This window comes from Watersipora subatra, chromosome 2, assembly GCF_963576615.1.
Source record: "Watersipora subatra chromosome 2, tzWatSuba1.1, whole genome shotgun sequence".
In the NCBI taxonomy this organism is placed as follows: Eukaryota; Metazoa; Bryozoa; class Gymnolaemata; order Cheilostomatida; family Watersiporidae; genus Watersipora; species Watersipora subatra.
Window position 1 is genome coordinate 5,915,755 of NC_088709.1, and position 27,777 is coordinate 5,943,531.

The window sequence follows — 27,777 nt, forward strand, 5'->3', positions numbered from 1 at the left end:
CAGGCATTGATGGGAATCTTTATCATTTATTGTAACTTAATCATCCTTAGCCCACAATACGGAGTGATAAGTGTGTTCGCTAGTATCAGATCATTGTTGCAAGCCATTGTATACAAATCTTTTGCCAGGCGTAGTGCTATCAGCTATATATTTTGGCATAAAAACAATTAGTTTTTTGTTCATATCATCTTTACAAACTGTGACTATATACGAGCTGTATTTAGTTGGCTCGGGGTTGACTGATACGATGGTATAAGGAGATGTTTTATTTAATGTAGCCAGTTTGCTTATTGACTTGGTGGTTGCTTTAAATTCTGTGCCGTTTACAACCTTGCTATCCATGCTTATTTATTACAAGTTTTTTAATATAAAAATTGGCTAGAGTAGTATGCTACATGGGGTTGGCTTATATCACGGTTAAACCTCCATCTCCTGTATTCCGTATTATATATTAGTTTTTCGAAACTCGGCATAAAATTAGGGTCATTGAGTGCAAAGGTCATTGAATGCAAAGTGCTCCAGAACCCCCATATAGCATACTACTATAATCTTCAATGAGCAACTAGGTTGGCAAGTTCCAAAATTGCACCAGCATAACCACGGGCTAGCCGGGTCACGAACTCAAGGATTTTCGCCACGCTCATACAAAACAAAAACAACAGGGTAGACACACTTTTCGCGGTCTTCCGCACGAATATTCAGAAATACTAACAGATGTCAATTCTATCGGCCAAACACAACCTACTAATGGATGAGCAACCTATTAATGTATCCGAATACCTCATATAAAATAAGCCAACCAGGTTACATAAAGGTTAATACCAACTTTATCTCTGGAAATATGCCTGCCCGCGGTTTTTGGCCAAGATTAACCAGGGTTCATCATACACCAAAATGTCTCTTACGGGTTCTGGAGCTAGTCCGTTATTTAATATTATCGGGTGGGTCCATTGTCCCCGTACCAAAACTTAAACTATTTTTAAGCCAACCAAATTCACGCGTTGAATAAATCATGAGCACGTAAATGAACTACCACTCCACTACTACAACTAGCGCGTAGGTACCGTATTGTATGGCGTTGTGATTAGCTTACATTGTGGCTTCTATTCGGGACAGGGTGTTTATATGGACGCCCGATCTTAATAAACAGAACGGGGTCCCTCCGGAACCCGTAATAGACATTTTGGTGTATGATGAACCCTGGTTAATCTTGGCCAAAAACCGCAGGCAGGCATATTTCCAGAGATAAAGTGGGTATTAACCTTTATGTAACCTGGTTGGCTTATTTTATATGAGGTATTCGGATACATTAATAGGTTGCTCATCCATTAGTAGGTTGTGTTTGGCCGATAGAATTGACATCTGTTAGTATTTTTGAATATTCGTGCGGAAGACCGCGAAAAGTATGTCTACCCTGTTGTTTTTGTTTTGTATGAGCGTGGCGAAAATCCTTGAGTTCGTGACCCGGCTAGCCCGTGAGCATAACAGTGCACCAGCAGGACAGTTGTATCTCCCTGACCACTTCCACTTGTGGAAATGGCCCAGAGGAAGTGGTATTTTTTCTTCAAGAAGCAGCTGCAAGTTTGAAGCTGCAATCTTTATGAACAGAGGGTCGGGGATCAAACAACATTGGCCAAAATCCATTAGTCTGCTAACCAAAATTCACCAAAAAATTATGGAGAGTTTTGTCAAATAAACTAGAAGAGAGTTGTCTGCTCTACGTAAATATTATTCGTTGGGGTTCTTGAAATAAGCTCCGCCTTCAAGTCGCAGCTATCCCATTAATGAAAATGGTTAATTTGTTGCCAGCCTCGTTTAAGACCGAATGTGTCTAACTGAATTTCAAACGTACTTTGCAAATCTCAATAACATTTACAAGCGAAGGTAAGCATAATTTTGTAAGTAACAAGTTTTTACTCTCAAGCTTTATTACTTATATTTGTAACCAGTGAATGGGTATACTGTCTCATTTTACAATATTCACAATCATTAAGAGTGCAATGTCGTTTAGGTAGTAACGTTTAGGTATGCTATGAAATGCCGGTTTGATTATATTTTGACTTGAGGACGCAGTGTACACCTATAGACCTATTATCATGCTAAAATAGTAGAAAATGAGTAGTTAGCACAAATAACTTTTCAACTCTGATGACTTATAGAGTAAATGTACTGACTGTCTCTCACTTTTATTGAGAGTAAACGATTGTAATTGCCAAATAATCCATCTCACTTAGAGAAATGTAGGCAGCAGTTGAGCTTCTATATGTACGTATTGAAAATATAACTAAACCGTGAAACCTAAAACGCCTGTCAGGTAATAATAGCTAATAATATGTTGACATAACGTAGTGCCAAATCATACAATAATAACAACAACAAAACATAGTGGTATTGCAATAAAACAAGAATTGAACACATACATAAAATAAAACTTACGGAATAGAGCACACGTGAATATTAAAATACAAAATTAGAATTAGAAAATGTATGGATACCTTATGTTTGCCACTACAAATCAGCGAATTGGCTTGTTTTTAATTGCACGCTCATTGTAAAATAAGTCCATAGTTTACATTTGACATCGTCATAAGCCTTCATGGTGTGAGTGACTCAACTAAAATAAGAGTGAACCGTTCCTACAGTACACGCAATATGTATGCTACTTGGGAGTACCGGTTAGGAAAAAGATGGAGAGAAAATAAGTTCCATCCTTTGAGCAAAGCAACGTTTATGTTGCCTATCGTTTGCACTCTCCCATGGGCAGAGGAATATTAAAGTCACCAGCGTCAAGAGTTTTTTTCATTTCGAATGTATCAGACCTGGTTAAACAAGGTGCTATTTAACACTTTAAAGCCTAACATTCGATACACCAGCAAGCCCCCTGATCCTAAACCGTATTTACAACATGCAATCAACTGTGAAGGTATTTAGGATGGCACAACTCCATTTGAACTAAGCGTCAAATCAGAACTCCGAACTTGTGAAACTCAATAAAAAACTGAAATCAAATTTTGTGAATTTTTTCACTCTTTAAAATTGGGACATTTTAGAGGTATCTAAAAACATAATGCTTGATGCAAACCGAGTCTGATCAAGTCTGTATTTCTTTATGAGTAGAAAAACAAATAGTTGTGATCTAAATCTCTTGATGCTGAGGAGAAGAATCTTTTTAGTTTACTTTTTAGTTAGCTTGCCTTGTATCTATCTTTATTACAAAAAAATTCAATCAGTATGTCATTAAGAACTAATGTTGTCTGCAGTCATTTATCATTTACTGATCAGTTAAAGCTGTCTTTCTTATTTCGAGAACATCTCCCGAGATAATCCTCTGACCAACGTAAAACTTGAGGTTTTTGCTGAAATTCTTCACCTCACAAAGCGAACAAAGTTTGGTAATTCCGCATAAACCGCAAATACATAGAGAACTAAATTTTTTTGGTAGTCGTTTTTCATTTCTCGGGCTGTTAGAAGTGTTCTCCTTATTTTGGGAATATATCGAAAAATAAAAGTAAAGTCAATTTGAAACCTTTAAATTATGCTAAGAACAAAAACTGCGCAAACCAATACAGATTTCATAATTGTAAACAAACTATGCGTATGGAAGTGAAGATAGAACTAGTGTTCATTTGGTAGCCATTTCAAATTTGTCGTTTGTATAGAAGTGTTGTCAATATTTTTACCGTATTCAACGAACTGTTAGTCAAATTAATATGAAATTTCCTCATTTGATTAAATTCCCATACTCCACAAAGCTACCAAAGGTTTTTGAGGTTCTTTATACTGGAACATAAATAAAGCGAAACAACCAGGCTGAGTACGGGTTTAGTAAAAAGTGTGACGCGTGATGAGGTGTGAGGATTAAATATACTTTTAAATAACATAAAATCATTCTAAAACACTCATAGATGAGTTTTGGAGGATTTTCAGTTAGGTACAAAAAATTGTGTGATGGCTAAAATCATGCCAGGCCGTCATAAAATTGCTCCCAATGGCTTGCCAGATGCGTTTTAAGTAATATCTCAACAAGCCAGAACTAATTTGCCAGATTGTTATTTCAATGCAGTGCCTAAATGATATAATTGTAAATCTAGAGCCATACAGCTTCACAGAGTCTCATGACCAACGAAAGCCGTAATAGGAGCTCGCTGTTTCCAAACAAACAGGCCACGCCCACTATTTTTTATGTAAGTTACATGTATAATGAAGAGGCCGCAACATTAACCAACAAAAATTACTCCTCTTGGCAGTTGCTCTGAAATTGATTATTATGTTATACAACATTTTAAAGAAGACAAGTTTCCCTAAAATAAGCTACTAATTTTTTTAATTCAAAAACAATATAACCCTTTCAAGGCTCAAATTAAAGCACATCTTACCTAAATTGGCATATAGCTCAAGTTCTGGTCGGTTTTGTATTTGCAGCCAGTTTCTAGTTTGGGTTTCTAAAAGAATTATATGTTGGGATGTCTGTGAAAGCCTTAGGTGCTGCTGCTAAACGGATATAACAACATATTGGCTGGGTGCAATATTCATTTAAATACTGTATGTGGATACCTTTCCTTCAACTCTTCATCTTACAAGCGCACCAAGGTAATATCAGCTGAAAATCAATTAAGCAAAACATATATGCAAAATATATTGTATACAGTATTGCAATACATATGCAAAACCATGCTCAGGTAAGCAGTTACAGAGATTATGATCATCTGCATGTGATTAGATAAAAATATAATTTATGTAGCAGTAACAAACAACAAAAACAAAACAATAGTGTAGTGAAATTTGGAATTCTGTTGAAAAGGTTAATGACGCGTTCGCAACACTGATTTCAGGTGAGCAGTTGGATACTACTAATATTTTGACAATATATTAAGCTGAAAAATATTAAGCAAAAGAAAATATAAACAGAGCGAGTAATGAAAAGAAAATTCGGCTTAGAAGGCACTCTTTGGTTCTGCTCATCAACAGACGCTTTAGGCTGAAAATCAACTGATGACGCTAACTCCTTGCACATCATCTCGCATCGCCATTGAAGCACTCCCACAGACGAATCATTCTTCAGTGGCTTTTTTATACGAAATATAGTCGTCAAAGACAAACCTTTTCGCCAGACGATGCCCTAGTTGGTGTTGGCAGCTTGACGATGTCAGTGCATGGCACCCTGCGCATCTTCATCTTTTGCTGTCTAAGCTTGGCTTCATCCGCCCTTTTCTCTTTCTGTGCCTAAAGAAAAAAAATTGTATCTTTTCAAACGTTTCTTCTCGGTCTTAGTCAGTGTAAACCAATGCTCTTCGAAATATTTCTGTTAAAAGTTGACTTGCAACAAAATTTACTTTACAGTTATTTAGTATCCAAAGGTTGACCATGTCTTAATCTGCTATTTTGTAAATTCAAAATATGTGGAAAAGAGATTACACGCTCTTGATAGCTCAAAAATGAACAGTTAATCGCAGCCATCACGAAGACAGCCGTAGTTTGAATTCTCTTTCCAAAACGGCTTAAATGTGACGTAGTTGTGGTAGATGGTTTCTGTTTACACTTTCATGCAACCTTATTCGTCAAAATACTTTCTCAAATCTACTTCCCGCATTCAATAAAACCATGTCTATTGTTGTTAGGCGTCTATTTTATTGTCATTGTAATGCTGTCATTTTTAGCAGTGATATCTTACAACTTACCGTAAAAATTCATTTAATTTTTTAACCTTACCTCGAAGGAGTACATATCATCGTCTGACAATCATGACGAGCCCGTTGGTCACCTGTGATAATCAAAAAGTGCTGCAAAAATTAATAGCGAAGTATTGGGACACATGATCAGATTACGATTTGATCAAGCCGAAACAAAACTGTAAAGTCGCGTGCATCTATATTTGATACGGGGTCTTCGGTAAAACTCGAAGTGTTGTCATAACCTAGTCCTACAAAAAGTTTTATATTGAGTTTTTTATTGGCCGTTCAATTCACTTGGGAACATCACAAGACAAGATAATAACCAAACTGTAATGGCTTTGTCAGATAATAAGCAGATTCCAATCTATGGCAGCTTTTCGTTTTTGAGCTTTTAAGAGCTTGTAATCACATTTCCACAAATTTGGCACCTACAACACAACAGAGTAAGACATGGTGAATCTTTTGGTACCAAATAACTGTAATGTGAAATTTATTGAAAGTCAACCTTTAAACATTTGTCAAAAATATATATCACACCTACTATATCATATATTTGTCAGTACACACATAAAATCGAACCAGTTAGTACATGTATAAGCAGTACGATTGCAGGCCTAATGAGAGCCTAAGGCTGTTGCTTCTATTTCTTCTTAAAACATATTGATATGAACCATGTCATGGTCACAGTGGTGGTCTGATACAATAAGTATCAGACTTGTTTTCAATGATACTTAATTCATTACTTTTTTTAATTTCCCTCTAGCCTAAAACAACAACTAGCTAAATGTCATCACAATTCCAGAAAAAGTACTACATGTAGTAAAAAGCAGAATTAATATTATTAAGAAAAGGGAACCCACCTCACAGAGTACGGCTTCTTTTCTTGGCTCTAGAAGTTCAGGGGCTCTTGGAAATCTAGGATAATGAGCCAAGATGAACAAACAGTATAGTATTTCTTTAAAAATGTGTAGAGGTTTTCAGTGATTATCTTTCCAAGTTTAAATTATATTCAAGCTAATACAAGTCAAAGTTTTTTTCAAGCATGTGTGAATATGACTCGTGACGATTTCTAATAGATTTTCAAGTATTTCCAATAAGTTTTAACACATTTTTGACCAATTTTTACCCTCACGCATATTTCTAGTTTGTTGAGATATTACTTAAAATGCATTTGGTAAGCCATTGGGAGCAATTTTATGATGATCTGGCATGATTTCAGCCATCACGCAGTGTCACGCAATTTTTTTTACCTAACTGAAAATCATCTATGAGTGTTTTAGAATGATTTTATGTTATGTAGAAGTGTTTTTAATCATCACACCTCATCACGCGTCACACGTTTTACTACACCCGGTACGGGTAGACTCAGGTGTAGAATCAAGTGGAACAATATGTTCTCGAGTTATCTCGGGCCCAGGCCTCGATATGTTAAAGGTTGTCTTGCAACAAAATTCACATTACAGTTATTTGGTATCAAAAGATTCACCATATATGTTGTGTTGTAGGTGCCAAATATGTGGAAATGTGATTACAAGCTCTTAAAAGCTCAAAAACGAAAAGCCGCTGTAGATTGGAATCTCTTTATTTTGATGACGTAACCATGAAATTTGGTTATCGTCTTGTCACGTGATGTTCTCACGTGAATTGAAAGGCCAATAAAAAGCTCAATATAAAACTTATCGTAGCACTAGTTTTTGACAAACACTTCGGGTTTTACCGAAGACCCCGTATCAAATATAGATGCTCGCTACTTTACAGTTTTGTTTCGGCTTGGTCTAATCGGTAAGTCGTAATCTGATCATGTGACCCAATACTTCGCAAATAATTTTTGCAGCACTTTTCGATTATCACAAGTGACCAATAGGCTCGTCATGATTATCAGACAATGATATGTACTTCTTCGAGCTAAGGTTAAAACTTAAACGAATTTCTACGGTAAACTAAAAGATATATCACCACTAAAAGTGACAGCATTACAATGACGATAAAACAGGCGCGTACGAACAATAGACATGGTTTTATTGAATGCGTGAAGTATATTTGTGAAAATATTTCAACGAGTAAGGTTGCATGAAAGTGTAAACAGAAACCATCTACCACAGCTACGTCACATTTGAGCCGTTTTGGAAAGAGAATCCAAACTACGGCGGTCTCGCGTGGCGGCGATTAACTGTTCGTTTTTGAGCTTTCAAAAGCTTGTAATCACATTTCCACATCTTTTGCACCTACAACACAACAGAGTAAGACATGGTGAATCTTTTCATATCAAATAACTGTAATGTGAATTTTGTTGCAAATCAACCTTTCAGGTTGATTTGCAACAACTATTTATTTGTTGATTAAAACAAACATTTTAGATTAAACTATTTATTACTAATTTATTACTTTTTTGTGATCTTCACACCATTATTTTGCCTGATTTATGGAATATCTACAAAGATTAGGACCAGGTTTTGAAGGAAGCTAAATTATCTGCATGCAGTCTTGTAACCACAATGTCGGACTTTGAAAGTGACAATAGTATCAGACGTCAACATTACATCCAAATTTCTTGACAGAGGATATAGACCTGGACTCAACATTTCTTTGGGCATACCAAACTCTTCTGATTACATCAGACCCAAAATTGCTCGAAATATGACATTTTTGTAAGCAAAAGTAATAAATCTGATTGCAAATCAAACCTAAAAGAGATAAAATATGAGCATTAAAATCCATGATGCTCGACAACACCCTTCGCAAAGATAATTTCAAATGAATTATGGTTATGACAATTACATTAATTCTTTCTCTGGAGAGGGTTTAACAATTCTCAAATTGTTGTTAGTAGATTTACCATGCAAATCACTTGAATTTCTGATTTAGGCTTATTAACAAGATTATGGTTAATTCCATTGTATCATTCAGGTATGTTCATATTTTATGATGTGGCAGTCAGAGATTTTTTACTAACTTATGTTTTTCGATTTAAGCTATCACTTGGAACTGCCCCATCTAAAAGAGCTCATTAATTCTCTTACTTTGACCATATTGTGAGGGTGTGGAAATCCATATAAGGCATGGATGCCATAACTTCACAAAAAGGCTGTTTTTTTGTGAATCTAATTTCCATGTGTAAAACTTCTAAAGTGACTAGTAATACACATGATAATTTAACATGTTAGATGGGTAAGGTGTCAAAGATCATGAGAATTTAACATGTTAGATGGGTAAGGTGTCAAAGGTCATGAGCATTTAACATGTTAGATGGGAAAGACGTCAAAGATTCTCTTGAAGGAAAACGTGAAGGTTTTTTGAAAGAATAACATGTGCACATGCTCAAGGGTGTGTGTATGACATGACGCTGTGATTTTCGTACGGTTAAAAGCTGGTTATTTGTGTTGAAATTCATGAGAAACAAGCGGTTGATTAAAGTCATAATTAGTATAATTGCATGTTTGTATCAAATAATATAGGATAACTATAGGTTGAAAAATAAGGTATTACACATAGCAGCAAGCGCAAGTACTTGACACTAGTGAAGAGTTTAAACCGAAACACAGCAACAAGCTATTTAGCTAAATATCTACCCAAGAATGCAAATAACTGCAAAAGTTCTGAGCAACTCAATCACTCGCATTAAGGGATTGCTGCTTTATCTAGTTCAGCAAACATATTCTGTGATATTTTGTTTAAAATTGGGCATGAAGGGTTAGTGAGCATTTGTTTTTTCTCTACCCAGGGCTGGTTGTTTTCCTTTATAACAAATACTAAGCACATCGACTTCCTTACTCCTTTTGAATACTGAACTTCAAACTCCCCGATTTTGACATCACAAGTTTTCACAATGGTCATATGGTGACAGTCATTGTCACGCGTTGTCTGGAGTCTTTTGACTACAAAATGATCATCACATCAAGTTTGATTCAATTTGAATCACATAGATGACTTTTTTGTATGTTGTAAAGTTTTTATCCTCAAAACCACGAACACAGCCAACACTCAGATCTTTTTGGCAGGCACTATTTTGCTTACAATGAATTAGCCAAGTTTCATTTTATCCTAAAAACCCTCCCACCATTGGTTTAGAGAGGCTTCATTTTTAATTTTGTTGTTTATAAAGTTTGTATATTCAGTTTATTGACAGAAATTTCATTAGCTGCGTTCATCTTGACAGCTGAAACAAAGCGAAAGCTTTATATGAAACGGCTATTTGTACCAATAAGCAACAAGCTTTCAGAAAGCACAACGAGAAAGCACCATTAAAACCATGAACTGCTATTATTGTAATAAAATGTTTCAGGTTTGATGACAATGGTTGCCTCTGATGATGAACATTGAATAAATCTGCATCTTTCACACTAGCTCTACCAAGGAACTTTTGTGTTGCCATCCTTTTCGAGCTCCTTCTCTGCCTATCGACAGATTCCTTTTTATGACCAGTGGTAAAGAAGTTACACTGTAATTTAAATTGAAATATGCATGTTAAAGGAAATGTTACAAGCAAATAGTTTAAATTGCTCAAAATCGCTTTCTGTATAATCCTGACATCATTAGACTTTGGATGCTTACTGGCTCTTTTAATGCTGTTAATAATAATCCGGCTAATACACGCTCAACCTGCAACTTGCTATCACATTCAGGCTCATAATCAATCAGCTGCTATCAGAGCCAGAAAAATTAGTTGTATAACACTGTCACTCTAGCAAGACTGGTATTAAACATTTTGGCTTTACTCCACATGCTTTTTGTTATTGTAGAGAAACAGTTTATTTTGTACCTGTGAGGTGAAAATGGACAAACAATCGGAGCATGTTGATACCAATCTCTATCCAACCGGTTAGTTAGAAAATATCAATTGTTTTACAGCACTTAACCCTTTGGCTGGGAAACGACCAAAATGTTGTTTACTGGTTGCATGGGGAAACGACATTTATGTCCCTTTCAGTAGGCGTTTATAAAGCTGTCGCCTAGTAACGTTAAAGGATATGAACACTAGTAAGTTTTAAATATCATCAACAAGATATCGGTCAATGATTTACAATATGAAAAGATTATATGAGAGGCGTTGCTTTGTGATAAAAGCTAAACAAATCACGCCTCCTTGAAAAAGAATAAAAGTTGGAAAAACCAGTCAACATCGACTCTACTTTCAAAACGGTAAAATAAAAGATTATTTGATCCTGCGATCGCTAGTGATTTTTTGGCTGATCAGAATAAAAATAATTCAAATGATAGAAGTGATGTAAACTTTTTGGACTTTTAATATACTTGGAATATACAGAGAAAACGATCGTTATGGTGGCTCGCACAGCTACGTTATAGCGTTTGACTCTACCGAAAAAAAGTGCTTCTAAGCATTTCATACAAGGACAATGGCACATGGTTGTATTTTTTTTAGTAGTAGATATATAAATGAATGTTTCTGTACAAAAATTTTTGTTCATAAAAATAAATTTAAGATTTGAGCTATGCATGTTCATAAAATATCGATTTTATTGAATTTTCGAAAATAAATTACACGAGTTTCGGTTGTTTTTGGGGAGGCTTATACCCGGTCAAAGGGTTAATATATTATCATCAGTAAATATGCTGCCTCCATAACGTTGGAATTTAAGTTGTTTTACTAGTTGAAATCTGTATCGCTATACTGTAACTTGGGCTCATTATCATTAAAATGCGGGCTGAAGCATTGAAAAGGTAACATATCTAAATACAGGTAACAGCATAATCTGACACAACCTGTTAACTTACTTGTGTGCACACAAGTAATTTGTGTGCACATTTGTATTTTTCTCTTCATTTGTATCAAATGAAAAGAGGAAGTTTTTTGGCTAATTTATAGAACGTACAGTAGTTTGTCAGAAAAAACAGTCACTGCTTTTATTTCAACGCTTCAAACTTCGTGTGTGGGACTTATGAACACCTTTTACATTTGATAGACTAATTCTTGTAACGGTAACTGAAAGAGTAATTTGGTAGCACATCAAATTTTTGTTGTTACTCTTTTCATGTGGTCTCTTTATGTATTCTCTGATCTTTATCAGTATTTCCTGTCGACAATACAGCCGCCTTCCTTTTCCCTCCCTCTTTGAACTGCCCTTCACCAGGCATTCAATTTTCCAGCCCATTTCTTATATCTGTACATTAGGCATGTCTGTCTAAGGAATAAAAAACTTTGATTGACATGTGACTTTTGCAAGAGATAAGGCAAGCAATGCTGTCATTTTCCCACTTTTATTATTAAGGTAGATCCTCTACATAAGAATTTTTATTAATTATTATTGCAATTGTTCTATTACCGTCATTATATATCAAAAAGTTGTGTTTTACAGCATTTTTCTTATTTAAGACCATGTAATAGGACTTAATAGTTTTAACACCATAATATCACTCTCAAAAACCGCCAAACTAAATTAATATACACAGTTTATACTCAAGTATATACTATACTAGAAATTCCACTGTCATACAGCCCACGACCAAAGAGATGGCCAGAGATATTGGCAAAAAAATAAAGGGTACTAATGGTTGAGAAATGCAATATTAGCAATCAAATGGCTCTGCAGTGCAATAGGATAACTGCAATGGTAGCTGTAATGTACTGGGTGTGGGTGTTATTATATACAACAATAAGCAATAATGAATGGAAAAGATGTTTATATTTTCCCCCTGCAACAGGAGAAATGCAATATTGGCCAATATTAGAAGTAAAATGCACTGATATTCTTAGAATAATCAATTTTATTAATATAGTAATAATAGAAAACCAATACACAATTTTGTTTACATTTCAAAACGTCATAGGTAGCAATATCGAGAAGTTGTGGTATTTATATAGGTTTTTAGAAAATTTATTTAAAAAGTGTTTGGTCATGACAAACAACAACAATGAAAGGAAAATATTACGTTTATATCTCTCCCTTGCAATAGGAGAAATGCAATGTTGGCCAATATTATAAGTAAAATGCACTGATATTATTAAAATAACCAATATTGTTAATATAGTAATACAGCAATAATAGAAAACCTATGAGCGTTAATGCGTCTCGAAGATTTCTGCAAACTGCAGCAAAATAAAAGCTGTTATAAAAGTGTTATAAAGCTGTAGGCCTAATTTACTGTAATGTATGTAATTCAACAACGATAAAGAAATATGTTTATTATAACTCTGAAATGCAAAATTAGAAGTAAAATGGCAAGCTACTGTGTACTATACACAGTTTGAAAGTTGGTTGCGTTGAATGTAGAATGGTTTTGATTAGCGATCTTTAACAGAAAGCGGGTAGGAGCATTCACTCGTATAAAAATGTAGCAAAATAAAAAATGTTCTCGTCATGAAGGGGCGTTGTAGTTTGGCCCTAGCTTGTACGTAAGTTGTAAAGAATTTCGGCTAACGTTTTAAATAATGAAACCTTTGGTGATTGGACAAAAAACATAGGCTGATAAACGGTGTACCACAATTTCGTACCTGCAAATCGGTCTACGCCTCAAACGGTCTACGTTTATTACAAAAACCTTCGAATAAATTCGATTACATATAAACAGCACCATAGACTGGTAAAATGAACACGGTTTTATCGTGAAATACGCACTACTAAATAGTTCTACAATCGGTCGCACGGCTTTATTGGCGTTTCAATTTTCGGTCTTAACTTTTATTAAACCGAGCTTTTCAAGCTTTTTGTGGCAATTTTCGTTCAAATAAATCTGTCTATTTGTGTATAATCCGATCAGATGGGTAAGTTTAAAGATAATACCGACAATTTACAAAGACTTGCTAACATATTTAAATAGGTTTAAATGTGTTTTGTATCGTTATTATACTTTAACGACTTTACATTCCGATGCTTAAATTTCTTGATGAAATTTCTAGCCAAGGGTTCGTCTCATTGTTGATGAATAATTTTCGTAAGTTGTGTGCACATGCATTTATCATAAAAACTCGCACACATCGCTCCGCTCGTTTGCTCGTGGGAAAACCTCTAATAATCTAATTGAATGCCATCGCGCTCCATTTTTCAACCCTTCCTTTATAGTGGCGGTCAATAGCAGGTGGCAGTCAATTGGAGGTGGCGGTCAATTGGAGGTGGCGGTCAATTGGAGGTGGCGGTCAATTGGAGGTTGCGGTCAATTTGAGGTGACGGTCATTTAGAGGTGGTGTTCAAATAGAGGCTGGCGTTGTATTTTGCAAATAGCTCGTCAGAATTTGGGAATATAAACTTGGCCGTTTTGCAGGCGAAACGAATTTCATCTATATTTGCCCTCTCTTTCCGATGGAGCGATATTAAATCATTTGGATGCAATAAATCTCCTAGCTTACCTCCAACTGACCTCAACTCTTCTTCTGCACTGCTGAACTAGTTGCTACTAGTGTTCAAACAATTTTTTGCCATAGCAAAACCTTTACGCGCTGCATTTAGCACGCGCTGCATTTAGCACAAATGCAGCGCGTAAAATTTGGCTCGCTAAACATAACCTTTGGCTCAAAAATTTGCAAACTGTGTTCTATATGCATGTTCTTCGAGGTATTAGGACCACGTTAAACAAGGAACTACTACTAGCATGAGGCATTTATTAAATTATTGTCATGGTGTTGCTTTCAAAGTTCTAACGAAAAAGCTTTGGATCTGGACATCAAGAGAATTAATCGCTATTGATATAAATGATTCATCATTGGTACGATTTTGTGAACAATTTTCTACTGATCAATTGATATGGGCTCGTAAAGATCAAATAATGTCAACTGGCGGCCAAATGGAGGTAGTGTTCAATTAGAGAGTGGCGCTCTATTTTGCAAATCTTCTCTCAGGGTGGCGGTCAATTGGAAGGGGCGTTCAATTAGAGGTTTCACGGTATTTTAATAACTAAGTAATAATTATAAACACAAATGAGATAATATTCTAGAACCAATTTTTAATGATTCTTTCTTATTGAGCAACCACTTACATGTCATCACCTTGACTTCTGGGCTTTAAACACTTACACATCATCACCTTGACTTTTGGTCTTTGAACACTTACACGTCATCACCTTGACTTCTGGTATTTGAACACTTACACATCATCACCTTGACTTCTGGGCTTTGAAGACTTACACATCATTACCTTGACTTTTGGACTTTGAACACTTACACGTCATCACCTTGACTTCTGGTCTTTGAACACTTACACATCATCACCTTGACTTCTATGCTTTGAACACTTACACGTCATCACCTTGACTTCTGGGCTTTGAACACTTACACGTCATCACCTTGACTTCTATGCTTTGAACACTTACACGTCATCACCTTGACTTCTGGGCTTTGAACACTTACACGTCATCACCTTGACTTCTATGCTTTGAACACTTACACGTCATCACCTTGACTTCTGGGCTTTGAAGACTTACACGTCATCACCTTGACTTCTGGTCTTCAAACACTTACACATCATCACTTTGACTTCTGGGCTTCAAACACTTACACGCCATGACCTTGACTTCTGGTCTTCAAACACTTACACATCATCACCTTGACTTCTGGGCTTTAAACACATACATGTCATCACCTTGACTTTGGGTCTTTGAACACTTACACGTCATCACCTTGACTTCTAGTATTTGAACACTTACACATCATCACCTTGACTTCTGGGCTTTGAACACTTACACGTCATCACCTTGACTTCTATGCTTTGAACACTTACACGTCATCACCTTGACTTCTGGGCTTTGAACACTTACACGTCATCACCTTGATTTCTGGGCTTTGAGAACTCACTTTCCTGGCTTTTATCATTTTCAAGTCTTACCCCTTTGGCCTCACGTTATTCATGGCTTTCACAATGTGAGACTTTTTTAATTAAATATCGAGAAAGATCTGTTTTGCCTCCTTTTTAAGATGTTACGGGAAAATGTTTAACAGATATTGCTAAGGAGAATGTGATGAGGTAAGTGAGGATGCGTTAACCCTTTTGCAGGCATTGCGATATTTTCGTCATTTTGCGATACTGACGCTAGTGGGCAGAGCGACTATTATGTCACCACACAAACTTATTTTATAAATTGACTTTTGGTTAGCTATTTGCCTTTTTTTGTTTAACTTTTTTACCAATAGTAAACTAAAATAGATTGGTCTCTGTTAGCAACCAAAATTGAGCCGTTTTGAGAAGAAAAAATGATCGTTTTTGCATACTAAATGAACGAAAAATCCGAAATAAAAGCGTATTTAAATAAAATTGAGAATTTTGTTGGTAGCTTGTTTCTGCTTCTGTTTTTTTTCTGAATATTTCCCAGAGTGCAAAAAAATTTCTTTTACTGTCATGGCGTCCTCCAAAAGCTATAGCCAAAGGCAAGGCTATAGAGGAACAAGAATAAGCACATGGTTTCAAGACTGCGATGTAGGCCTCTGCAAGGTCAAATGCTTTCAAAAGTACCATAGCTAGAGAAACAGTTATATGAAGAATTGACTTGAAACATGTTTATTTGTATTTACCTGTATCATAAAAACATAATACGCCTATACAATATCATAAATAAGAGTGTATCAATGATTTTTTTTAATCGATTTGTGAAAAATTAATTGGTCGGGCGGTCTCAAATAGCCCAAAAAAACTAGTCTGCGAAAGGGTTAACAGTGCAGCTTTAGCAAACATTGCAGTGATAATTGTATAGAGTACTATATATATATATATAATATAGCTGTTTATCAGTCGGCTATACAACTGTCACTCATTGAAAGATCTTATCATCATCGATCATCCCAAATCATCATCGAGCGTAATCCTTTTTGTTGTCTTTCAACACAAGTCAATTTTAAACATGATACCTCTAAAGTACTATGCCACTTTTTAATAGAGTAGGCGTTCCTATAACATATACGTCCAATAAAGTAAATTCCACATAACAAATAATTTATGTCAAATGTTTGCTTCGTACTACCCGAAAACTTTCACATAGACTTTGATTTGAATAACAGTAATCTTGAATAATAATAATAACAATAGGTCTTAAAATGCCGCTTTCTTTCTCTCTTGCCTCACTTGTGAGAAGAGAAAGCGCATGCATAGCATCTTATCTATGATATAAACAAGTTCCATGACATTGTTATTTGCTATGATAGGTTGTCAGACTTGTTGGCAAGACAAAGAGTATAGGTAGCTGGCACTCGCTGCGCAATTGTTCAGAAATACATGAACACGATCCATTGAGTTTTTGCACAGAAAATAAAGTTTTCCAAAATAAAGCAACGCCGGGCATTCACCTAGTATACTTTATATTAATATCGACCAGCTCATTTATGACTACGGTTATTACCAGAATATATAATTGTATATTATATATTCATACATAGCTGCTAATTTATAACTCTGGTTGCTGTCAACAGAATATACTATTTATATATTGTATGTTTATAGAGACCTACTCATTTATAACTATGGTTGTTATTAACAGAATATATCTTTATATATTGTTTATAGGGTGGATGGTTAAACCATCTTTTTCCCAATGGTATTTTGCTGCCCATGTGCGAAAACCCTTGTAATCTCGATTAATAGTGGTAATTAACAATACCATATTTCAGACTGACTGGTTGGTTGATATCATACTACTCAGTAGATTATTAATTTTCACACTGACTCTACAGCAATAATTCTCAAAGTGTACTCTACTTTCATTTTTTGTTAATTGCAGTTTGTTATGAGATTTGGCTTGGCAGATTATATAAACATACAAACATTTTGCAAAAATGAATTTTTCAGCCTCAAATTAACCTGCCCAACAAAATTCTCAAACCAATATTTAAATACACATTTGATTTTCGACGTATTTTTTATTGGCTCTGCACTTGCCTTTGACATTTGGAGCCATGTTGACAAGCTGTATTTCACATGCTTTCACGCATGATACTTCACATTATACTTTTTTTTCTGCTATATTCTTATCACTTGACACCATTTCTCTTGCAGGTGTTGTGGAAGTAAAAGAAGAGCCACAATCCGAATATAATGGTCCTGATAATCTATATCCTACTGGTTAGTATGCTGTTTATCAGTCTATATGGCAGCACTTGCCAGCATTAGTTAGAGCTGGAACGAGATCAAGGAATGCAAGGTCGGGCCAGACTCAGGGTCAGCAATGAGGGCCAAGATCGAGTCGGGCCGGGTCAGCACACACGATTTTTTTATTCATTCAATGTTAGGAGATAGTTCTATTACAGCCTAATGTTGTGACATCAATAACCTAAGATAAAAGAACCCATTATCACACCAATCATTATATTTTGTGGCTTGGTTTATAGATGCAATCTACAATTTATGGCTAGACATTGGTGGATCAATGCTATTCAATGGGTGATAGATTAATGGCATGATTTGGCTAGTGTTTTTTATTAAAGATTTTATTTTCAACTGCTATTATAATCAACAAGAGATTAGTTAAAAAATACTTTACAAATATAAGAATAGATAACCCAGCGTAGTGGAAAACAAAAATCCATCACTTCCCTGGAACCTCTGGTATTAGTGAAATAAACTAAAATAAAATAAATTTGCTGGATTGAAGGTTCTTAGACGCGCTTTCAAGTTCCTCAGGATACCTTCGTTGTAAATGTCTCAATTGTATTGAGGTGGACCCTTCTTTGTAGCTCAACTTGCTTTCACATGTACACATAACTTGGTCTTTCCCTTTCGTGACTGGCTTCTTCATGAACTTTCAGACTGCCTACACGTTGATTATTTCTTGCCGAAAATGTTGCGAAACCCTTAGTCCAGAGACTATTGTCGCAGACGTAAAAATATAGTCGCGACTCACCTTGTTTTAATTCGCCGGGTCCTTCCGCGCTAGGACTAACCGCGACTCTATTTCATTCGCACATGAAAAGTGATATACGATCGCTCTCGTTTAGCCATAAACCTACTCGTGTCTTTGTATAGGAAGACCCGAGGGTCGGGTGGCCCGACCCGGGCACCTCTGACCCAGTGGGTCAAGACCGGACGAGCTACCCATGCCAGCTCTAGGATTAATATAGCAACTTAAACGGGCAGATATCATTTTAATGTCATCGTTTCTTGCTTTGCGACTTTTTTTCTCTGGTGGCGCTTTTTTGAAGTGACGTTCAAAGAAAAACTGGTGTTGTATTTCCTAAATAGCCTATCAGACTTTTTGAAAGATAAAGTTATCCCTTTTTACGGGTAAAGCGTGTATCCAGTGATGTAGTGCTAACCTTTTTTAACCATAGCTGTATATTGAGATAAGTGGATGTAGGCGACTAAAAGTCGCAGTGCGACTCCACCGCCACGTAGTGGCGGTTGGAACAGCTGGGGGGCGCTGTGAGCACCATTCATCCAGGCTACCAAAGCCTACAGGGCTTTAAAATCATGTATATGATATGAGAAATGAGCACATCTGTAGTAATAAATAAGTTGAGAAAATAATAAAAATCAATGCCTTTGTCCTTTAGTACAAATGCTGACTGCTATTGGTTTGCTGTAATCTGATTTTAGCCGTTGTTGTAGACAACTAATTAGGACCACAATCTTGTCATGTTACACGAACATTACATCACTGTATTGTACTGTATGCTGATTGTATATTGAATGTCGACTATAATGACATTAGTGTACTTGAATCATTGAAATGGATTCAAGTACACTGCCTCGAGCATTGGCAGTCTAAATTTTTTTAACTCTAACTATAGTTATACTTGAAAAACACTCAAATTTTCTAACCATAACTTAGTTAAGAAGAGTTAGGTTAGCATTACATCACTGCGTATATCGCCTGTATTTTTTACTGTCTACTGGGTGGAGCAACACTACCCCTTCCAATGTAAGAATTCTTCTAACTCACCTATAACTTGTAGTAGATCTCTAAATAAATGTGCGTCTAGAAGCTGAGAAATATTTCTACCAGTTGATATGTTTTGTTTGCAAAGAACCTGTGATGACCTTTTAGCCTACATTGCGATTTGTTGGATGGAGCTTTCAAAGTTTTATTTCATTCTAAGTTTATATTCTAATTCTAAGTAAGACATATCTTTATTTTATATCAATATTTAATAATGTTGCATAAAAGCTCAATGCACTCATTGATACGTTCGCTACAGTTTGCAGCGAACACTGACTTTTTATATGCAATACACTATGTTTCCATGACTCACATAATTCAAATGATTTGCAAGTTGAGTTACTTTGCAATCAAGCGTTTCAATGAACGCCTGCTGATGCGGATTTAGCGCCAGCGCTTTGACTCCATAGGTCAAGTATTAGCCTAATTAATGACTCTAAAAATAGCTACGCAGGCTTGTCACGCAGTCTTGTCACGCAGTCTTGTCACGCAGTCTTGTCACGCAGTCTTGTCACGCAGTCTTGTCACGCAGCCTTGTCACGCAGCCTTGTCACGCAGCCTTGTCACGCTAAGCTTAGCAGCAATCGTTCGGAACGTTGGTGCATTGAGACTGTTGAAATCGAAATAAAAATGACTGAAGCGTGAAAATGTTTATAATGGAATAGCCGCGATAATCTAATCCGCATGATTCGCAAGTGCCGTTTCCATGATGGATTCGGTAAAGTTATGCGGATCGATCGCAAAACTCGCTTAGCTTGTGGATTTATGCCGTTTCCATGACGCGGATAACTTGCGGATTGGCTCAAATTTGCGCACTATGCACGTCATGGAAACGCAGTGATAGAAGAGGAGTTTGATCTATTGAAAGCTGAGTTCAGATAACAATCTAAACTTTCTCATATAGATATACCATAATGTCATCAAATAAAATGCTATTAATCAGCCCATTAATAAGCTATGTAATAATCTATTAAATGGTATAAATATTTTCTTAGGAACCGGTAGTATAAACCAATTTTATAATATATTCAGCAACAAAAATTATCGCTTGAAGCAAAAATTTTAGCATCGTTTGTTTGGCCAGTTGTGTTCTCATTGTCGCTTTTATTTAGAAACATTTAATATTATTCATCATTTTCAATACCTTCCACAGTATCTTCTGACTTGAACTCTTTTTCTGCACTGCTGAACTGTTGATATAGTGTCCAAAGATTTTTTAGCAGAGCGCAACTTTGACACGCTGCACATGTTGCGCAAATAAAACTTTGAGCCACGTGTATGATTGAGCATGTGCAGATATTTCAGCATCAAAATATTTATACATACTGATTCCATGGCAAATACGAAGCCGTTTTTCACAAACGTCGAAGTAACAAGACCTCATTAAGACCTGATACTGTTCTTAATGATTTCTATGGTGTTGTTTTCAAAGTTTAACAAAAAACTGTAAAGATTTAGAGTTTAAAAACAAACTTCGATACGAACAGTTATAATTTGAGAATTGCTTGTTATTGATGAAACCGAGCCATTATTAGTACCACTCTATTGAAATTTTTTTACTAGTCCCTCGCCATTTTTGGTTCATGAAGGTCAAATAATGTCAAAGTGGTGACCAAATAGAATTGGCATTCAAATAAAGGTTTTACCGTATTTATATATTGTGCACAGATATATATATATATACAGTCAAACATGGATAACTCACCCACGGATAGCTCGAACACATGGTTAATTTGAACGGTTTCTTTGATCCGTTCCCACGTAATGATGAATTGCTATAGATAACTCGAACTCAACACTGTTAACTCGAACTGTTTTTTGCCCAACGGCTACCGAAACGGTTGTTATCCCTCTAGAAAATCACTTTATTCCAAGCCATAGAGGTAAACCTCAACTTTTCGTAATTCATAAGCGTCGTTATTACCACCATCGGCAAAATATTTTTGTCAATGACTTTTCTAAAGGTTTGGTGAAATTTGATTTATACCAAACATCCGCTTAACGGTCGCCCTTCCGAAGCGAGGTAAAGTGAGATAATCTTTGCATAAACTTCAAAAAAAATCGGCAAAATTGATCGTGGGTAAAACGTTCAAAAAACAAAGATGTCTTTTCTTTGGAGCATTTCAACAACGATCAAGTTTTGCCAATGTCAATCTAAAAAACGTCCTGGCAATAACATCACCTCAAACAACGAACCAATCTCAAGAGATAGAAAAGTCTATACTTTTTGATAAAAACGTTTTGAAATTTACATTAGAAGCATTTAATTTGAAACAAGCCATTTGTGCTTTTGATTTATATTATAGTTTGTATATGTACTGATGTCTTTTCTTTTGAGCATCTCAACAACGATCAAGTTTTGCCAATGTCCATCTAAAAAATGTCCTGGCAATAATATCACCTCAAACAACAAACCAATCTCAAGTGATAGAAAAATCTCTATACTTTTTGATAAAAACGTTTCAATTTTTACATCAGAAGCATTTAATTTGAAACAAGCCGGTTGTGCTTTTGATTTATATTATAGTTTGTATATGTACACGTATCTACTAATAAATAAGTAAATACATGGACTTGTGACAGTGCTCTGATAACTTGAACGCTCTGATAATTCGAACACTTTTGCTCGGTCCCGTGAAGATCGAGTTATCCATGTTTGACTGTATATCTATATATATATTATTGTATTATATATGTATATATATTATTTATAGAGGCCTGCAAATGTGCAACTATGATCGTTATTATTATACTATATGTCTATGCATTGTATATTTATAGGGGTTTGCTCATAATTTTTAAACATACATTTTATTTTTTGTGTTTTTTATTGGTTCTGGCGCTTTTTTCGATGTTTGGAGTCAGCCAATTTTAAAAAGCTGTGTTTCACATGCAAGACTTATTCTGTACGTGAATTCTTATCACTTGACACCATTTCTCTTCCAGGTGTTACAAAAGTAAAAGAAGAACCACAATCCAAATATAAGGGTCCTGATAATCTCCATCCTACTGGTTAGTATGAGGTTTATCAGTCTATATGGGAGAATCTGCTAGCATTAATTTATATATATATATACAGTCAAACATGGATAACTCGAACTTCAAGGGGCCGAGCAAAAGTGTTCGAATTATCAGAGCGTTCAAGTTATCAGAGCACTGTCACAAGTCCATGTATTTACTTATTTATTAGTAGATACATGTACATATGCAAACTATAATATAAATCAAAAGCACAAATGGCTTGTTTCAAATTAAATGCTTCTAATGTAAAGTTTAAAACGTTTTTATCAAAAAGTATAGAGATTTTTCTATCACTTGAGATTGGTTTGTTGTTTGAGGTGATGTTATTGCCAGGACGTTTTTTTAGATTGACATTGGCAAAACTTGATCGTTGTTGAAATGCTCAAAAGAAAAGACATCTTTTTCTTTTGAGCGTTTTACCCACGATCAATTTTGCCGACTTTTCTTGAAGTTTATGCAACTTCAAGAAAAAGTTACCAAAGAAAAATCCCTTACTTTACCTGGGATTCGTTAAGAGCAACACTCCGAGGCAGTTCAATTAAAAGTTTTACGAGGTTTAACGGTACATTGTATATCACTCACGCTTTTTGAATGGATACTTATTGAATGTACACACGTATTCTGTGTTTAGGTCAAACGATGAATAGTTTTTTTTAGCTAAGACAACGTATACGTTTAATAAACACAATTTTAAGACGTTTTAAACATTCAACATTCCGACGTTGATTCAACACGGAATCAACGTCGGAAAACTATTCGTCACGGGCTAGCCGGGTCACGCACTCAAGGATTTTCGCCACGCACATACAAAACAACATGCTGTTTTTGTTTTGTATGTGCGCGGCGAATATCCTTGCGCGCGTGACCCGGCAAGCCCGTGCTATTAATCGTATAGCAGTATAAATCAAATTTGACCAAACCTTTAGAAAAGTCGTTGACAAAATTATTTTGCCGATGGTGGTAATAACAACGCTTATGAATTACGAAAAGATGAGGTTTACCTCTATGGCTTTGAATAAAGTGATTTTCTAAAACGATAACAACCGTTTCGGTAGCCGTTGCGCAAAAAAACAGTTCGAATTAACAGTGTTGAGTTCGAGTTATCTATAGCAATTTATCATTACGTGGGAACGGACCAAAGAAACTGTTCGAATTAACCATGTTTTCGAGCTATCCGTGGCCGAGTTATCCATGTTTGACTGTATATATAAATTAGTGTCATATGCGTGTATGCGTGTCATCATGCGTGTATGCATGCCCAGCTATAGCTATTAAAATCTTGGAATTAAAATTCCGCGTTGAATGGATTTGAACTCACATGAGGCATGAGGCTACATGAGGCATCTTGATCACTGATGTTATCATATTCGGTATATTGAATACACACGATAACTACGTTATGATGCCCCTGTTGTTATGATGCCCCTGTTATGATGCCCACACGTTATGATGCCCACACGTTATGATGCCCACACGTTATGATGCCCCTGTTGTTATGATGCCCACACGTTATGAAGCCCCTGTCAAGAAACTTTTTTGTAAGGATCAATTACTAGGGCTGAGGTCAATTTTTTTCACGCCGACATCATATTGTCTCTGTGGGACTTGAAAGCAGTTTTAGTATGTATTTTAGTAAACCTTAAACTTTTAACATTAGTTTTATCACTGCGAGATGTTTTTATTTTAACTGGTTGGTATATATATATATCGTATAACGGATACAGATAACTCGCCACGGCACGTTCAGCGACGTATATCTTTTAATAACGTATATAATCAGTTCACAATTCGCCAAGTTTTAAGTTTGAGATTAATAATCGTCGATATCGTAGGACCGAATACATTAGCCCTAACGAAAGAGACGATTAAGCATCGCATTGCATATACTTAGGTCCCAAAATAGTTCTGAACAGAAGCATCGTAACTCGTCGATGCTAAAGGCTAAAATAATTAGCATGCGCATTGTGTATCCGTTATATTAAAACGTCTTCGACCACTGTACCATTCTTGCTCAGTGGTTGAGCGTCCGGATTTGAAATATGTCATGAAATGGTCGTGAGTTCAAATATATCAGACCGACGACATAGTTAGAGAAATATATAGATAGATGTATATATATGTACATACATCTATGCATTTCTCAAGGTATGTCGTCGGTCTGTCATTCCGGCATAGATCTTAAAATCTTGATATTAAAATACCGCATTCTGATATATTTATATATATATGTATATATATATATATACACACTAGAAATTCCCCTGTCATACAGCCCATGACCAAAGTGATATTGGAAAAAAGAAAGGGTACTGCTGGTTGAGAAATGCAATATTAGCAGTCAAATGGCACTGCAGTGCAATAGGATAACTGCAATGGTAGCTGTAATGTACTGGGTGTTATTATGTACAGCAAACAGCAATAATGAAAGGGAAAGATTATATGTTTATATCTCTCCTCTGCAATTAGAGAAATGCAATATTAGACCGCTATTTTACAATCAAGTTTCCATTTTGTGTTTCACCTTAGTTAAAAAACCAAACTGCTTTAAATAATTTGAAATCTAGATCGTTGTATGCGCAAAAGGCTGGCCTATCAGAAACCTAATGATAAAGCACACCATTCCAGTGGGTCTGATTTTAACTAACATTTTATCAGGGTATGTCTGAAGGGGTACGGACATTACAAAATTAGAATATGACATCCAATGCAGCTCTCATATTAACATTAAAAGCTATGCCAGCCATTTCAATGTGCACAAATATATTAAATCAAGTATAAACCTTCACTAAGAGCACAAAATGGAACTGTTATCAATGTTCTAGAAGAGGAACTGAGAGTTCAATATTTACGATCTAATTAACCAATTTTGTGAAACTAAGTACACTTTTGAATTTTTACTTTGAGACTTTTATTTGAGACTTTGAGAAATTTTATTTGCCTCTCAGGATTGGTTCATGCTTCTACTGAAATTTCCAAGTTTTCCAGGTTGCAAGTTAACAGCATATAAACTTTCACAAGGCTAGCTTGAACACAACTATATCTGTGCATCAAATAATGTGAAGCTAATCACAGGGTACGGACACTACAAAAAAGCTACAGAAAATTTTCATTGGAAAGCCTACATTCATTTATTTATTGATCAATTGATAAACTATAAACAAAGTAGGTTGAAGTTGAATTAAGCTATATAATACAACAGTTACACTTATTCCTGTCATTTAGGGGTACGGACATCACATAATATACAAAAAAATAAGCATATTTGTAGGCAAGGTATTTTTTTATATAACTTATTACTTGGCTGTGACATATTTCAAGTTAAGCTGAAATGGCTGTATTTCTCCACTTTCAAGCACAAAAAACAAACTTTCTTTCAACAGTCCCTGGCTCTCTAGTCCATATAAATCTTTTGTTGGCACCCTCTTTCTTGAACCGTACATCAAGATTGTTTCCATCAACTCCAATTACTTCTCCAACAGCAAAGCTATCCTCATAGGTTACTGCCACCACAGACAAGCATTGTCTATAATTTTTCTCCACCACTGGCACAGATGTAGCACTGATTGTTGGAATACACACATCTGCCACTCTTGTCCTCTCAGCTCCCTTCACCGCCAGTTTCTCCTCCAGCCAGTCTCCTCAGTAGCCTTTGTTGATACACCCATCGCCCTCTTCGTCTTGACAGAAGTCACAACTTAGCAGGAAAAGCTGACCTTTCAGAAAACCTAGGAAGCTGGTGTGTTTTTCACAGCATGGAGTTGTCTCACTCCCTTCTTGACTGGCAGAATATTTTATCGCTCTAGATTGATGGCACCTTGCTTCAAGAAAAAGTATTCACGCTTGGTTGACATAACCCCTAGCCATTATGAAGGGAATCTATAAGTTTTCTTCACAGTATTCATAGAACTCCTTTGGATTGGCTATGACAGCTTTCCCAGATATAACAGCCTGGTACTCACTGGACTTCACTGTAGCTCCAAGGCCATCACAAACTGACTTCCCATGGCTGGTCTCGTAGAAGCTTCTCTGCAGGCTAATCTCATGTTGGCTGATGTCATGAAATGAGTTCTTCCTTTTGTACTGTGCTGGAGCACCATCAGTGAATATGTGTACTCGCTTGAGAATTACTAGTTTCTCTTCCTCCACTCTTTTTAAAGCAAAATCCTTAAAGGCTATGACCACAGTGGCGTCCTTAGCTTTCTCTTCTGTAATGCAGATTATGCTATGTTTCACCAATGTCCTCTCATCTTGACAATGGCAATCTTGACAATCTTCATCAATGGCAATCTAACAACGAAAAAGCCCCCATTAAACTATGTTTACTATCCAACTTAATTATTGCATCACATTTCTGAAGTCATTTTGAGCATCAACCAACTGATATACTGATCATTATGTCTGACTGCGTCTTACATCACGTAATTGTGAACAACAAGATTGAATGAAGCTGTGTTTGTTGTATCTATCTACATTGCTAAAAATTATTTTGTATAAATTATATAGTGCTTACCTTCTTTCCTATGATAGCAAGTCAGCGTTTGATCAATTCTAGCATCTTTCCCTGATATATATACTTTATGGGACCCAAAACAACATATTGTGTAATTCTGTTGTGTCCGTACCCCTATCAGGTCAGAGTTATAATTATCGTTGTTTCATCATTGCTATGCAAGCTATGGTAATGTTGACATTTTCTTTGGATAATGAGACTGTCAGTCACCAAATAAAGACCGAAAAATTGTGCTTACTGTGTCTATTGATTGGGAAACTAGGCAGCATCTATGATGTCAAAAACCCTTCAAACCAGCATATTAGTGAGGTCATCAAAACATTATTGTCCTAGGTCAACTAAATTCAGCTATAAAAAACACTCATATGTCAGCTGAGATGGCTGACTAAAAAAAATAATTGGTATTTGATTGATTTTCTGTTTACATGACTATAAAGTTGGAGGGTACGGACACTACTCAGGTGACGGACACCACAAATGATTACTTATCCCCAATACATGCATGACTCACTCAGGATATGTTGTCAGTTGTTTTTTTGAGCAAGGGGATGAAAAGCAAACAACCAAACATGGATTGTAATAGTTCATATGTATTTCTTCTCTCAAATCAAAGTGGGGTACGGACACTACATATTTTACCTTGTCAATGTCTTATTTTCAATCAAAGATTATAGCTGGGGTAATATGCATTGTACAAACAATATGGGGCATTAATTTTGAAGCTAAGAGCCAGAAGAATCCTATGAAGTTTACAATGACAACCTG

The 27,777-nt window shown here is 35.8% G+C and overlaps 1 protein-coding gene across 4 annotated transcripts in view; it reads left to right on the plus strand.

Annotated features, from left to right (window-relative positions):
- The first annotated feature begins 1,785 nt into the window (after nt 1–1,785).
- Nucleotides 1,786–27,777, plus strand: part of LOC137387376 (zinc finger protein ZFP2-like) — a 49,589-nt gene continuing 23,597 nt past the window's right edge. The window contains exons 1-5 of one of the 4 annotated variants that reach the window (XM_068073784.1): nt 1,786–1,884; nt 9,955–10,096; nt 10,412–10,490; nt 17,603–17,668; nt 22,428–22,493. In XM_068073784.1, the coding sequence (XP_067929885.1) occupies nt 10,445–10,490; nt 17,603–17,668; nt 22,428–22,493 (178 nt within the window). In that variant the 5' untranslated portion in view covers nt 1,786–1,884; nt 9,955–10,096; nt 10,412–10,444. Of the gene's footprint in view, nt 1,899–9,954; nt 10,097–10,411; nt 10,491–17,602; nt 17,669–22,427; nt 22,494–27,777 lie in introns of all 4 variants that reach the window. The other 3 variants (XM_068073785.1, XM_068073787.1, XM_068073786.1) reach the window with 3 other exon arrangements.